General features: G+C 35.6%; 3 protein-coding genes across 3 annotated transcripts; 1 reads left to right on the top strand and 2 right to left on the bottom strand.

Moving 5' to 3' along the window:
• Window positions 1–2,135: 2,135 nt before the first annotated feature.
• On the top strand, window positions 2,136–4,547 carry LOC105799846 (receptor-like cytoplasmic kinase 176). The gene is made up of 6 exons (XM_012630619.2): window positions 2,136–2,454; window positions 2,624–2,949; window positions 3,069–3,204; window positions 3,289–3,431; window positions 3,519–3,642; window positions 3,781–4,547. The coding sequence occupies exons 1-6, from the start codon at window positions 2,406–2,408 to the stop codon at window positions 4,194–4,196; spliced, it is 1,194 nt and encodes a 397-aa protein (XP_012486073.1). The 5' UTR covers window positions 2,136–2,405; the 3' UTR covers window positions 4,197–4,547.
• Window positions 4,548–5,228: 681 nt separating this feature from the next.
• Window positions 5,229–6,914, bottom strand: LOC105799848 (uncharacterized). Its single transcript, XM_012630621.2, has 3 exons — window positions 6,651–6,914; window positions 6,411–6,579; window positions 5,229–5,663 (listed from the first exon to the last, which is right to left on the bottom strand). The coding sequence occupies exons 1-3, from the start codon at window positions 6,708–6,710 to the stop codon at window positions 5,467–5,469; spliced, it is 426 nt and encodes a 141-aa protein (XP_012486075.1). The 5' UTR covers window positions 6,711–6,914; the 3' UTR covers window positions 5,229–5,466.
• Window positions 6,915–9,858: 2,944 nt separating this feature from the next.
• LOC105799847 (expansin-A6) lies at window positions 9,859–11,463 on the bottom strand. The gene is made up of 3 exons (XM_012630620.2): window positions 11,212–11,463; window positions 10,751–11,069; window positions 9,859–10,595 (listed from the first exon to the last, which is right to left on the bottom strand). The coding sequence occupies exons 1-3, from the start codon at window positions 11,375–11,377 to the stop codon at window positions 10,286–10,288; spliced, it is 795 nt and encodes a 264-aa protein (XP_012486074.1). The 5' UTR covers window positions 11,378–11,463; the 3' UTR covers window positions 9,859–10,285.
• Between the last annotated feature and the right edge of the window lie 936 nt (window positions 11,464–12,399).

Genomic DNA, 12,399 nt, shown 5'->3' with positions numbered 1-12,399 from the left:
ATAAAATAAATTAATAATCAATTGAGTTCTCCATAAAAATTAATACTCAATTGAATCATTAATCGAATATAAACGATCAATTAAGTCCTCAAATTATCAAATTTCATGTAAGTCCTAACGGTCATTATGTTTACCATGTGACACGTTACGTGACAAAAGTATAAAATAAAATTAAAATATATTCCAAAACTCTTCCACATAAATGTCATATCTATTATAAAATGTAATGTGGTATATAAAATGATTTGTGATCTATCTACTTATGTAGGTCTCATGTGTATAAGAGTTACTAAGCTTATAAAGAATTTCCTTTAGTCATCTCCACTTCTACTCTAAGTATTATCAACAATAAAATGAAAACAACTAGCTGTTTAGAAATTTGATAAAATAAGTAAATAACTCTCTTTCAAGTATAAAGTAAAAATCAAAATGGAAAAAGAAAAACATAAAACCAAAATATTATCTAAACTTAACAGCCTTTGAGCTGTTTCCATCTAAAATTGAAGGTAAAAAATTGGACGAGTACACACACTGTTTTAGTTTAAGGTGGAAATATTTAAGATGAAATGAAATGTTTGACGGGATGGATCCGTATAAATCATGAAATAGAGAAGTAGAGAAGATCGAACATAAAAATTTTACATGGAAAAGCTTCAGTTAAGAGGATAAAAAATTACGGGTAAACGGAGATTTCGACTTTTCACTAAACAAGCAAACGAACGAGAGTACAAAATAGAGAAAATAATTCTAAAAGAACAAAACCCAATATCTGAATATAAAACTCTCTAAAAAACCAACATTAAAATATATTTTTTACCCTTCTTCGGTTGCTCATCGATCGTCTTTCTAAATGCTTATGAAGAGTCCGATAAATAAAGGCACACCCCAGATAAACCAACAATTAAAGAATATGATTTGGAATCTAGAAAATTTTGGGTTTTTTAGTTTTTCATATGTTTATCATTAATTTTTATAGCTTTAATATATATTTTTAATTTCCTATTAAATTTTAATGTATTTTTTAATTTTATATTTTCATAATTTTATATGTTTTCTTATATTTTTCCAATTTATAATTATTTTTAGTAATTTAAAAAATATATAACATTTTACAATTTTCTATATAATTTTATGAAATTTTAAACAAATTAAAAGAGTATCGACTTTTGACGAACATAAGGACTTTTAAGGGTTTCCATGGAACTTAATTGTTTCTTATATTCAATAATGGTTGAATTGAGTATTGTTTTTTATTAGTAACTCAATTGAATTTTGAATTAATTTATAGGGACTTTGTTATATTAAGTCTTAATTAAAATCTTAAATATCTATATAATTATATATAAATTATTCAATTTTGATATAATTATATAATTATATTATATTTTCTACTATTTTATCATGTTATATAAAATTTTCAAAATTAAAATTATCAATTTATCTTGTATTACTACACAGTCAAGTGTTTGGAGAAAGTGATGTTTTTCCTTTATCTGGTTACATGCATAATGCTTTCCAATTAAAAAATATAACATTTTTATCATATTTGCGTTCAATTTTTTACTTAGATTTAAAAAAAAATTATTCAATAATGAAGTGGTAAAAAACTAATGTATAAATAATACTTTTATTATATCTTATGGATGTGATAATTCCAGTAAGAATCTACAAACAGGAATTACCGGATTTAGTAAAAGAGAAGCTTCATGATGCCTTGGCATCATTGACAAGAGCCCAACTGCCATGGCGCATTTTCACACTGGCAAAGCGACATGTTTTTTTAAGGTAAATCCAAGGGTGAAGACAAAGGTTCTTAACAGGTGTGGGGGAAGAGGGTTGACTTGACTAATCATTGAGAATCAAGAGGGAAAATTTAACCAAAGGAATCCCATATACAGCAAACCAAGTTTGATTATTAAATTAAATCTCTCTATCTCTTAATCTTATTTTGATTTTTATGCAACTTGTTAGTAGTTTTCTATTGGTGTTTTTGGCTCATGGGTTAAAGAAAATAGTTTATTGTTTAATAGTACTATAAATTTGTCTTGTTCACATGGTGAATTTCTTGGGGGAAAACAAACAAAAGAAGCTGAAGGAGTCAACAGTCTACGATATATGGTTGGCTGAGGTCTAAAAAGGGCTACTCTTAAAAGGAAGGTAGGAAGAAACACAGAAAGCAAGCAAAGAAGCTTTTATTTTTTTTCCACCTTTCCTTGTCGATTTTGCTCTCTTCAAGCCAAACCCACCTTCGGAAAAAGGACATCATATCCAAAATCTTGCTACCCTATTACCACCTACTGCCATCTTTTTTGATCTTCATCGATTTCCCTTTTTTCCATTAAGAGGAAATAAAGCCAAAAAGAGAAGATTGAAAGAAAGAAAGGTCTGGGTTTTACTCTGTTTTGATGGGAGTTTGCTGGAGCCATCGTATCAAGTCTGTCAGTCCTAGCACGGGTGAGTTCATTGTTGTTTGGTTTTTTTTTTTATCCTTTTGCTTAAAGTTTTTTTTTTCTCCTTCAAATTGTAACATGGATCCTGTATGGAGCTTTAAAAAACTTGGATTTTTCGTTTAGAGTTGAGAGAATTTTATATAAAGCATGTGAAATGAACTATTGTATTACAGGGGTTAATTCAAGGAATGCCAGCAGAAATGGGAACAATTTGAGTAGTTCAAGCAGCAGGGAATCTTCAGCTTCTATTCCACAAACCCCTCGGAGTGAAGGTGAGATTTTGCAGTCTTCAAATTTAAAGACTTTCACTTTCAGTGAGCTGAAAGCAGCCACCAGAAACTTCAGACCAGACAGTGTCCTAGGAGAAGGTGGATTTGGTTCTGTCTTCAAAGGATGGATTGATGAACATTCATTCAAAGCCACCAAGCCCGGTACTGGCATAATAATTGCTGTTAAAAGGCTCAACCAAGAAGGGTTCCAGGGTCACAAGGAATGGCTGGTTAGTCTTTTTTTCATTTTGACTTTCTCAAATGGCTGCTTCCTGTCAATAATTTCACTTGCCATGTTTGAAATTATCTTAAATTTGGTGAAATCATGATGTCATAATTTGGTATGCAGGCTGAAATCAACTATCTCGGACAATTGCATCACCCCAATCTTGTAAAGTTGATTGGTTACTGCTTAGAGGACGAGCACCGGCTTCTGGCATACGAGTTCATGGTACGGGGTAGCATGGAGAACCATTTATTTAGGAGTGAGTTTCCTTGCATTTATGAACCATTCATATAATCATATCTATGAAATCCTATCCACTGTGGCTAATTTGATGTTGAAACAGGGGGGTCGCACTTTCCACCACTTTCTTGGGGTATACGGATGAAGGTTGCACTTGGTGCTGCCAAGGGACTTGCTTTTCTTCACAATGCCAAAACACAAGTCATATATCGCGACTTCAAAACTTCTAATATCTTGCTCGATTCAGTATGTGTAACTTAGCTAATGCTTCCCTTTCCATTTCTGTTAATATCTTTGGAATTTCATCCCTTCTGTTCCATTCAATTTTTGCAGAATTACAACGCCAAACTCTCCGATTTTGGGTTAGCTAGGGATGGACCAACTGGTGACAGAAGCCATGTTTCCACTAGGGTCATGGGAACCTATGGATATGCTGCTCCAGAGTATCTAGCCACAGGTATTGGTTCCCGCTTAAAAACTTGGTCTATGTTTGGCTGTTATATGTATCTACTTGATTCTCATTGCAATTAGTTATTTGTTATTGGATCATATGAGATGAAGGTATTGATATCAATTGAAATTTTCTATTGGAAAGGTCATTTGACTGCCAAGAGTGACATATACAGTTTCGGAGTTGTTCTACTAGAAATGTTATCCGGCCGACGAGCTATAGACAATAACAGACCATCTGGAGAACACAATCTGGTTGATTGGGCAAAACCTTACCTGACCAACAAACGTAGGATATTCCGTGTGCTAGACACCCGTCTCCAAGGCCAGTATTCATTGACTCGGGCACAAGAGGCTGCTAACCTTGCACACCAGTGCTTAGCCGTAGAACCCAAGTTGAGGCCAAGCATGGATGAGGTGGTAACAGCACTTGAGAAGCTTCAGGAGACGGGAGACATGCCAAAAAGAAATCAGAAAGAACGCCGTGGAAATGCTCACAACCGTTCCAATGGTAAACCAACCACTTATCCGAAGCCTTCTGCTTCACCTCTCCATGTTTAGATCAAAACCTTTTTGATGCAGCTGCAATTTTCTTCCTGATTTGAATATCCATATGAATTGTTTTTGGGATTTAGGCAGGAAACAAGAGCATGGTTGTGTACAGTTTTTTCGGGTTAAACTTTTTAAATCTAGCTCTGAAATTCATCAAGCTCAGACCCAAGAGCATGCACGAATATGATCTGGGTTTTGCTATATATCATACCATCATGATTGAGAAAAAGTGAAGTATACATGTTTATGTTTTTATGAAAATGATATTGTGCTTAGCATTGGTGCCAATGTAACTAAGTTCATTTGAAACCGTGTAAGAATCCTCGTTTTGTTATAATCCATATGGTATTTTGAGATGCATGTCTTATTGTCTTTTCAAAGCTATTTACTAAGACCATATTCTTCTTTCTAAACTCTTATCGGAATTTGTCCGTCAATTGTTTGTCCATCTAATTTCCAAAACATCGAAAACCAACTAATTGTCATAAACAACCAAGCAAATTAAATGCATCTTTTGTTTAATTTTTTAATACAAATTTAGCATGAAACAGAGCGTTAAAGAAAGGATTAAAAAGTCAGGAAAGAGAAGTCCAAATGCAAAACGATAAGTGAGATATGGGTTAGTAAAGTGAATAGTGATTGATTATCAAACAACAATATTTCAACTGAAAGTTCAGGTTGAACTGTAAGACCAGCGCAAGACTTGAGAAATCACCTTTTAGGATAAGATTCGAATGAAAAACAGGGAGAGACTATTCAATAAGTTGAAGAGATCAGACTAACCTTTCAAAGTTCCCTACTCTTCAGCTTTCTTTTCCAACAATGTACATGAATGAAAGAAGAGACTGAAAAAGCTGAAGCTTTGACTTGGCAAGGATAGAGACTTTAATCTTGGTAAAATCTATGCAGGAGAGATTTCACGTACAGTATCTTTCTCATTGAATGAATGCAAATGATTCACTATAAATGTTTCATTCATAGGATCTCCACTGCTGTAACTTCTTCCTAGATAAAGATTGAAAAACAATAGCAAACAAATAGTTGGGGAGCATGCCTCTAAAAGGATTTTTTCATTAATTTTATAAATGTTAATTGGGAAAAACAACTCCAGAAATCATCATATGTTGTAAATGATTCAGCACTTATGAGCTAAACAAAGGAGCTTGATGATATCCCAATACACAGGTTGATACAAACTTGATAGCAATCTTCCATCAAAAGTGTACGGATGAAGATAAGAGATGGTGACATTTTGGTAAGATAAAGGTTCCAGGACAGCTTATCGCCCCAAAAGCGCAACACGATCCTTCTGTACTGCCTGTGTCAGGTTGATGTCAAAGAGTTCGCATCGTATAGGCATCTCCATCTCATAGAAGGGGTTCTTCAAAACATAATCTGTGTAGAGCTCATAAACAACTTTCAAGAGAGCCTCCATGTGCTGTGTCCCAGGTTCGCAAACTACAAAGAACTTTGTCCCTGCAAATCATAACATGCATATTTGCAAAATCAACAGCGTAGAGAACATAATGCCTAGTTGTCTACAAAATCATGGTTTCAGAAAACATGCACATGAGACTACCTCCCAAACAACCCATGTCTGGAAAATGCCATTCCATGTCAAATGCAAGAACAAGAGATTTATTCAGCACAATTTGTCAGGACTAACAAGGAGAAATAAGTAAACCACCCTTCAAGTTTGTCAATTTTCCGATAATATGGTCTCAAGTGTTATACTTATCATTAATGGCACAATTAGACTAACAGATATTTTGATACTATCATCCTATCTTCAAGTTGAAGCATAAAAAACTGCTCGACAAGCATTAAATACAAAGTATTTCACTGCCAACAGTTCTCGTCTCGTAGTTTCAGGCTTCGAGAAAGTGTAAAAGCAAGCATTGCCAACAGCGTCCGTAACAAATTATTCAAGCTTCCTATATTTATATAAAAATAAATTTCCAGAAAGTTTCATTTTCTATTCATCATCTTACATGATATGAAGTCCCAATATTCGTATTTTTAGCAGGAAAAAGGGCAAGATTAATTTCCTTAATCGAATCAACGAACATCCAAACGATGGCAGACCAATCCTAGTCTACAACTTTCAGTCAACCGAGTGGGAAAATCAGATCTGCAAATCGGTTTTCTCAAATTCTACTTTCGCACTTCAAATTTCCCCAGTATTCAAAATAGTACAATTGATATTTTTAAACAAAAAATTACCGGTAAGAGATTGAAAACAATGGAGATCAAATGTATCAGCTTCAAGTAGCTCAATTCCAGAACAACCAGTGGTAGGCGATAGCTGCTGTGAGATAGCGTGCATCGAATGCCATAGACTAGCCACTCTCAAGCTATCATTCGTATCCATGCGCCCCTTGGATCCATAATCCTTCAGAAAAAGAAAAACTTTACCAAATATTCTCGAGAAACAAACAGAAAAGGGTTTCAAAGAAATGATACCTTATAAAATATCAAACCTCCTGATTTGTTGATTATGTAAAGACTGTAAATCGCAGCCATTGTCAAGAGAATAGAACTCAAAACCCTAAAACTTATCGCTTGGAAATGAATTACTCTGATTCTGTGGGACTGGGAACTGGGAAGTCATTTCTTTTCTTTTTCTTCTTAAATATCCAATTGACGTTTTAGACCTCACTTGAAAAGTTAAATTACATCAAGCTTAGCTCATAGTGCCACGTACGGGCACATGGATGCTTTCGTAAATTTAAGGAAAAGCTGGTCCGTTTTGGAAGGAAACAAACAATAAAAAGTAGAAAAAATTCAAAAATTTTTTGGTAGGGAGAGGGAGAAGTGAGTGAGTCAGAATCAGAGAAATGGCGGTGAGTGGAAACTAACAACATTCTGAGGATGTATCCTGGAATCGAGGGTCATCCCATTTTGGGCTTCAGATCGGTATTCCCTTGGATCCAATAGCTCTGCTTAATTGGTTGGTTAATAATATTACGTGAACGGAGAAAGTCGATGTGTGTGATAGGGGAAACTACGATTTGTTTCGATGATTGCCGAGTTCTACTCCAATCGAATCACACATTGTTCGAGCGTTGCGAAGATCAGCTTCCCACCACATCGTTTCGGCTTTCTTCCTACTTGTTTTTGGTTATGGATCGAGGAAGGCGGAATAGGTTCAAATGCTTCAAAATTCTTGCACACTAAAAGTGATTTAGAGTGTTAGAAATTATGCTTCGAGATGATTTTCCATACTTATGTCAGCATATATATATATATATATATTTACACATAGAGAAGGCAAAAAGAAAATAAAAAATGGATGAGAAAAAAAGTGAGAGTCGATATGCTTGATCCCAAGAGCTTGTTTGTACTATATTATGATAACTAGCTTAGTGATTGTAAGTACGGTGAAAAGAAACCAACATAACAAATCTACAGGGTAAAGTTGTAGAGGTTATGGGAGTAGGAACCGTAGAGCAGAGCTACAAAAGTTACAGAGATAAAACCTAAAATACATATGACAACAGGAGAGTCGAAGTGAAACACAAAAACGACATGGAAGAGAGCTAGAGCTCTGCTGAAATGAAGCCCGAAAGCGTTAATGGATTGGGCCCTGCTTGATACCAAGCCCAAATGCCGCACCCAATCATTATAGTACTGGTACAAATTGATGGTAGGTTTTTAAGTTTCAACTTTCACGCATTGATTCAATGAACAACTGTTTTTTCCAAGCTGTAAACAAATGAAGATGAAAAATAACAAGTTTATGACTTCCTCTAATGCATCCCATTACTAACTAAGCTCCGCCAATTACAAATAACAGAACAGAAGTCTTCTCTTTTTGTTTTTCGTATTAAGTACAGGGACTAGCTGTCCCTTTTTCAATTACCAATTTTGTAGTTTAGACATAGGAATTGTAAGTGCTGAACAACAAAAAAAGATAGAAGGAATTGTAAGTAATTCAATGTATTGGTTGATGGTCTATTGATGTAGAAGTTTTTAAGTTAAGCTACTGGAAGCTGCAGTACGTGTGCATTGAACAATGGTTGGGGTGGTGAAGAGAATTTTGACTTCAGCTCAAACAGAGATCAATCAGGTTCGTGGTTTCTTGCATTATTTCTCATAGTTTTAGCCTCTGTATTGCGAATGTATAGGTCAAACATTGCTAATATCAACCTGATAGGCCGAACCTTAATTTTGATTGACAGAAGAAATTCCCATGCAAAGTTTTGAAAGGATTCCTAAATTAAGCAAAGATAGTGATAACTTTTGGTACATATTCCATTTCCATTATAGCCTGTCTGCCTTCGCAAACCTCCCCAATTGTAAAATATATATATCACTGTTTGGCCAGCATATGCTAAAAGGATAGCATAATCCAGCTTGAGATTGAATTTTATTAACTAGTTATTGGATTCTTCTTGACTAGTTTTAACAGAAGACTATATTGTTTCGACCCCAGGACTGAATTGCCATAGATTGTGAGGAGTGGCCAAATTTGAAGTATCCATTTGCTCTACCAAACCAATTTTTATCGTGATTGGAATCTGAAACCTAGGCCGAGCTTCATCGTCCTATTATTTTTACCTAAAAAGGCATACAACTTGATAATTTTCTTGGGAAAAAAAACAATGAAAGAGATGCCATTTGTCTGTTAAAACCAGCCATCTTAAGTGGAAGCATCTTTGAAGTCGGTAAAGGCCAAGGAACGGCATAGAGTTGGGTCAAAAAATTCGGATGGTAATGCAATTTTGAGATGGCCAAAGCCCAAAGCCACCGCGCTTTCATTGCTTTATTCAATTTATTTTCCTTTCAAAGCAAGTAAGCAGAGAGCATATATATCGATAACAAAAGAAAAGGATGTCTGTTTGGTTAAAAATTAGATGCATTGTTATTGATAGCCGATATTTCACAGAAGAGGAAATATAGTACCTTCAGTTAGACAGGACCTTTTTCTCTATTTCTGGGATGTGATGTCTATCTGTTAATCACACTTGCCATAAAAACCATTTTAATGTATCAAAATACTCGTTTCCCTAAGTTGTTATTGGTTAATACTACGGTACTAGTTAATTAATACAATGAATGATGTGCCGTTTTACATTTGCTCATTGTCGATAGACACCCTAATCATTAAGACTTTTTAAGAAGTGTACTCTAAAGACGACATATTTGGCGGCTGAGGGAAGACGATGGTGCTAACCAGATATGCTAATTTGTGTATTAACATTTAGCGACATGTTTATTTCTTTTGCGTATCATCATAATACTCATTGATTCATGTTTGTATCTGCTATCTCACTTTCAAGGCATCAAATAAAGGTAAAAAGGCAAAAGGGGTTGTGGGGGTGGAGCCATGGAAGCTGAAAACATAAAAAGAAAGTTAAATGGACGGCAAGGGCGAGTGCCAGACTAACAGCACATGGTCTTCTGCACCATAAACCGACATGTGGTTTATGGAAAGCCCTACTTTGCAGTCCCCTCCTTCCTTTGATATTTACCACTATTTCTTGCTTTGAAGCAATGGCCAGTTGAGCACAAACCCAAACCCCCCATAATAAAGGCTACCTAAGATTAAATACATCCTTTAATAGCTCTTTTATTTGCTTTGAGAGTTAGATTGGAAGCTCTTAAATATCTTTTAATGAAAAATGAGAAAGCTAAATGAAGCAAGATAAATATAGAAGAAGGTACAGTATTAGAGCAGTAAAAATAAAAATTAGTATATATATATAATGACTAAGACCAAGAGCTGCGGGCTACATTTTTTGCCTTGATTTGCAGCCGCTTCAGCCCCCTTAACAACATTTTACCACTTGCTGGACTTTGTACTAACTATTAGCACCACCTCAATCACCAACAAAAGAAAAGGAAAACGCCGACCCAAGATTACGGTGAAAAACAAAAGTTACTACATATGCTTCACTTTAATCACTTTGCTAAACTATCTATCACCATTTTTTTTTTTGTAAATTCCACCGAACACCCCCCAACCCCCATTTTTACTTTTACCCAACTACCCACTACTTCAAAATTTCCTGGGAAAATAAAGGAAATTTGAAGAGCTGGGTTAAAAAAGGAAAATAATAAGTGAAGATATTACTAAAAAGGGGCAAGTGTGAGATTCAAACGCGGAAATTCTTTCCCGTGAAGGTTTGGCCGAATTGCCAATTAGCAGGTGCCACGTTCAACGAAGTGGAGGTTCGCCTGTCACTGCCCGTGACTCTGAACGAGAGTGCCTGACCCACCAAAACGGCGTTTGACTGCCAGTTTTGACCCCAGTTACGGCTCATGCTCAACCAATTGGTGTTGGTTCCCTTCACCTTCACCTTCACGATATCCCCTGCACCCGCGACGTTGGTGACCAAAACCAAGTTGAAGTAACGGAATCCATTAATGGTGAATCGTATCCCCCCTTGCTTTCGGCATGGCACTCTGTCAAAAATAAGCAACAGTTAATTAATCGCAGTAAATATAATCTGTTTGGTTCCTAAGAAAACTGGGAACAAGAAATTTCTGTAGAAATCGTACGAATATAACAATGGCAGAAAACCCATTGAAGTAAAAGGGGAAAGATTTTGGGGACTCACCTACGGTAAGAGACGGGGACAATACCAGCACGGTACTCGGCGATTTTGAGGAACATAGGCATGGCAAGGTCAAAGTGAGGGCGTGGAGGGTTGCACCAGCCGCCATTGTCATTTGGGAGAGCATAGTTAGGAGGGCAAAAGTTAGTGGCAGTGATAATAATGGAAGGGCTGCCGGAGTGACACCATCTGGGGTCGTTTGCGCACTTAATCTCAAAGCAACCACCGCAGCTAAGGCCATTGTTGAAAAGTGCAGTGCTTAAAGCTGCTGTATTCACGCCATAGCCTTGACTGTAGAGATTCCCGTACCCACATGCACCGCCTAAACAAAGGGACGAAAAAAAATCCAAACACCATTTTAATGGTTTTAGGGAAATGCAGAACAAGGCCTTGTGCAAGACAACTGTATTAACTAAAGAAATTTATGGTTAAAGAAGAAGATTAACGGACTAAAAAATAAATACCCATTGTTCCAGAAGCATCGCTTCCACCATAAAATGTAGCATGGGCACTTTCCCAAGCTCCACCAGTATAAACTCCAGGGATTCTTGCATTCACCACAGCCAAAAAGGAGAGCAATGAAGCAAAACAGAGCACACTCAAGGAAAAAGAAGGAGCAACAGCGGACATTGTTAATTTTCTTTAGTTTTAAGATGGGGGAAAATTGATAAGAGAGTAAAGAAAGAGAAATGCTGAAGTGTTGAATGCGGGAAGATGGTGGGGGTACTTATTGAGGAGCTGAAATGGGGGGGAGGGGGTTAAACTGTTGTTGAAAAGGTAATCACAGACATGTTGAAAAGGTAATCAAAGTATATTAATGTATTAAAATTTTAAATTGATATGAGATACGATTACTTTAAAACACATCCATCTTTTGTGCAATTAATTCAACCCTCACCACTTTTTTTTTTTTTCCTTTTTTCTTTATAATAAATGTTTGGCTTTAGGTTCGGGTTAACTAAATTTGGAACACCATGTGATGTGCCTCACACATGGGCAAAAAGTTGAAGACCTAATCAAAATAATTGGACATGCCGCACATGCATCCTTGAACCAAATTACTAGAGAGGCTATTAGTGTGAACTCCTCGGGTTCCTATCCCATATTCATCATTGAGACTTTTATCTTTGATTTCAGGTTAAACCCTTTTTTCTTTTCTATGTATCCTTTAACCATTCTTTGATTTCGAAGCATTCAAGTGGACTTAGAGTTATAATACTAAATTACAACAATTTTAGAAAAAATATTTATGTGAAAAATATATGAGTGAATTACACCCAAAATTTTTAAACTATTATTAAGTTTATATTTTGTTCACTCAATTTTAAAAAGGTTATAAAATAGTCATTGAACTATTTGAGAAATTGTATTTAAGTCACTGGGTTGTTAAGTTTTTTTTAAAATAAAATCCAGCTAGCGATTTTCAAGCCACAGTTCGACAATCGGTACAATGCATCAATAGTCAATGATGAGTGGAATAACATACTGAATTGATCTGACGGCCAATGCCTGAGAACGGAAAAGAAAGTTGTTTAAATTTTAGTTCGTAGATCGTAATATTCAAAGCTATTTCATGAAAAGAAATTGAATTGTTGAAGAGTAAGGGAAGGAAAGCTTTTGATTGGTGCAGACAGTGCGAATAGAAAATGTCA

The sequence above is a fragment of the Gossypium raimondii genome, chromosome 9 (genome assembly GCF_025698545.1).
Source record: "Gossypium raimondii isolate GPD5lz chromosome 9, ASM2569854v1, whole genome shotgun sequence".
Lineage (NCBI taxonomy): Eukaryota > Viridiplantae > Streptophyta > Magnoliopsida > Malvales > Malvaceae > Gossypium > Gossypium raimondii.
Note: the sequence above shows the minus strand (reverse complement) of the source record. Positions and strands in the feature narration are given on the sequence as shown.

Excerpts from the sequence above, each read along its gene's own strand:
- LOC105799846 (XM_012630619.2), top strand. The coding sequence starts at position 2,406 with ATGGGAGTTTGCTGGAGCCATCGTATCAAGTCTGTCAGTCCTAGCACG. Across the intron at positions 3,432-3,518 it reads CTAATATCTTGCTCGATTCA|AATTACAACGCCAAACTCTC; the intron begins GTATGTGTAACT and ends CAATTTTTGCAG. Across the intron at positions 3,643-3,780 it reads TCCAGAGTATCTAGCCACAG|GTCATTTGACTGCCAAGAGT; the intron begins GTATTGGTTCCC and ends TCTATTGGAAAG.
- LOC105799848 (XM_012630621.2), bottom strand. The coding sequence starts at position 6,710 with ATGGCTGCGATTTACAGTCTTTACATAATCAACAAATCAGGAGGTTTG. Across the intron at positions 6,580-6,650 it reads GAGGTTTGATATTTTATAAG|GATTATGGATCCAAGGGGCG; the intron begins GTATCATTTCTT and ends CTTTTTCTGAAG. Across the intron at positions 5,664-6,410 it reads TTGTTTTCAATCTCTTACCG|GGACAAAGTTCTTTGTAGTT; the intron begins GTAATTTTTTGT and ends TATGATTTGCAG.
- LOC105799847 (XM_012630620.2), bottom strand. The coding sequence starts at position 11,377 with ATGTCCGCTGTTGCTCCTTCTTTTTCCTTGAGTGTGCTCTGTTTTGCT. Across the intron at positions 11,070-11,211 it reads CGATGCTTCTGGAACAATGG|GCGGTGCATGTGGGTACGGG; the intron begins GTATTTATTTTT and ends CCCTTTGTTTAG. Across the intron at positions 10,596-10,750 it reads GTCCCCGTCTCTTACCGTAG|AGTGCCATGCCGAAAGCAAG; the intron begins GTGAGTCCCCAA and ends TATTTTTGACAG.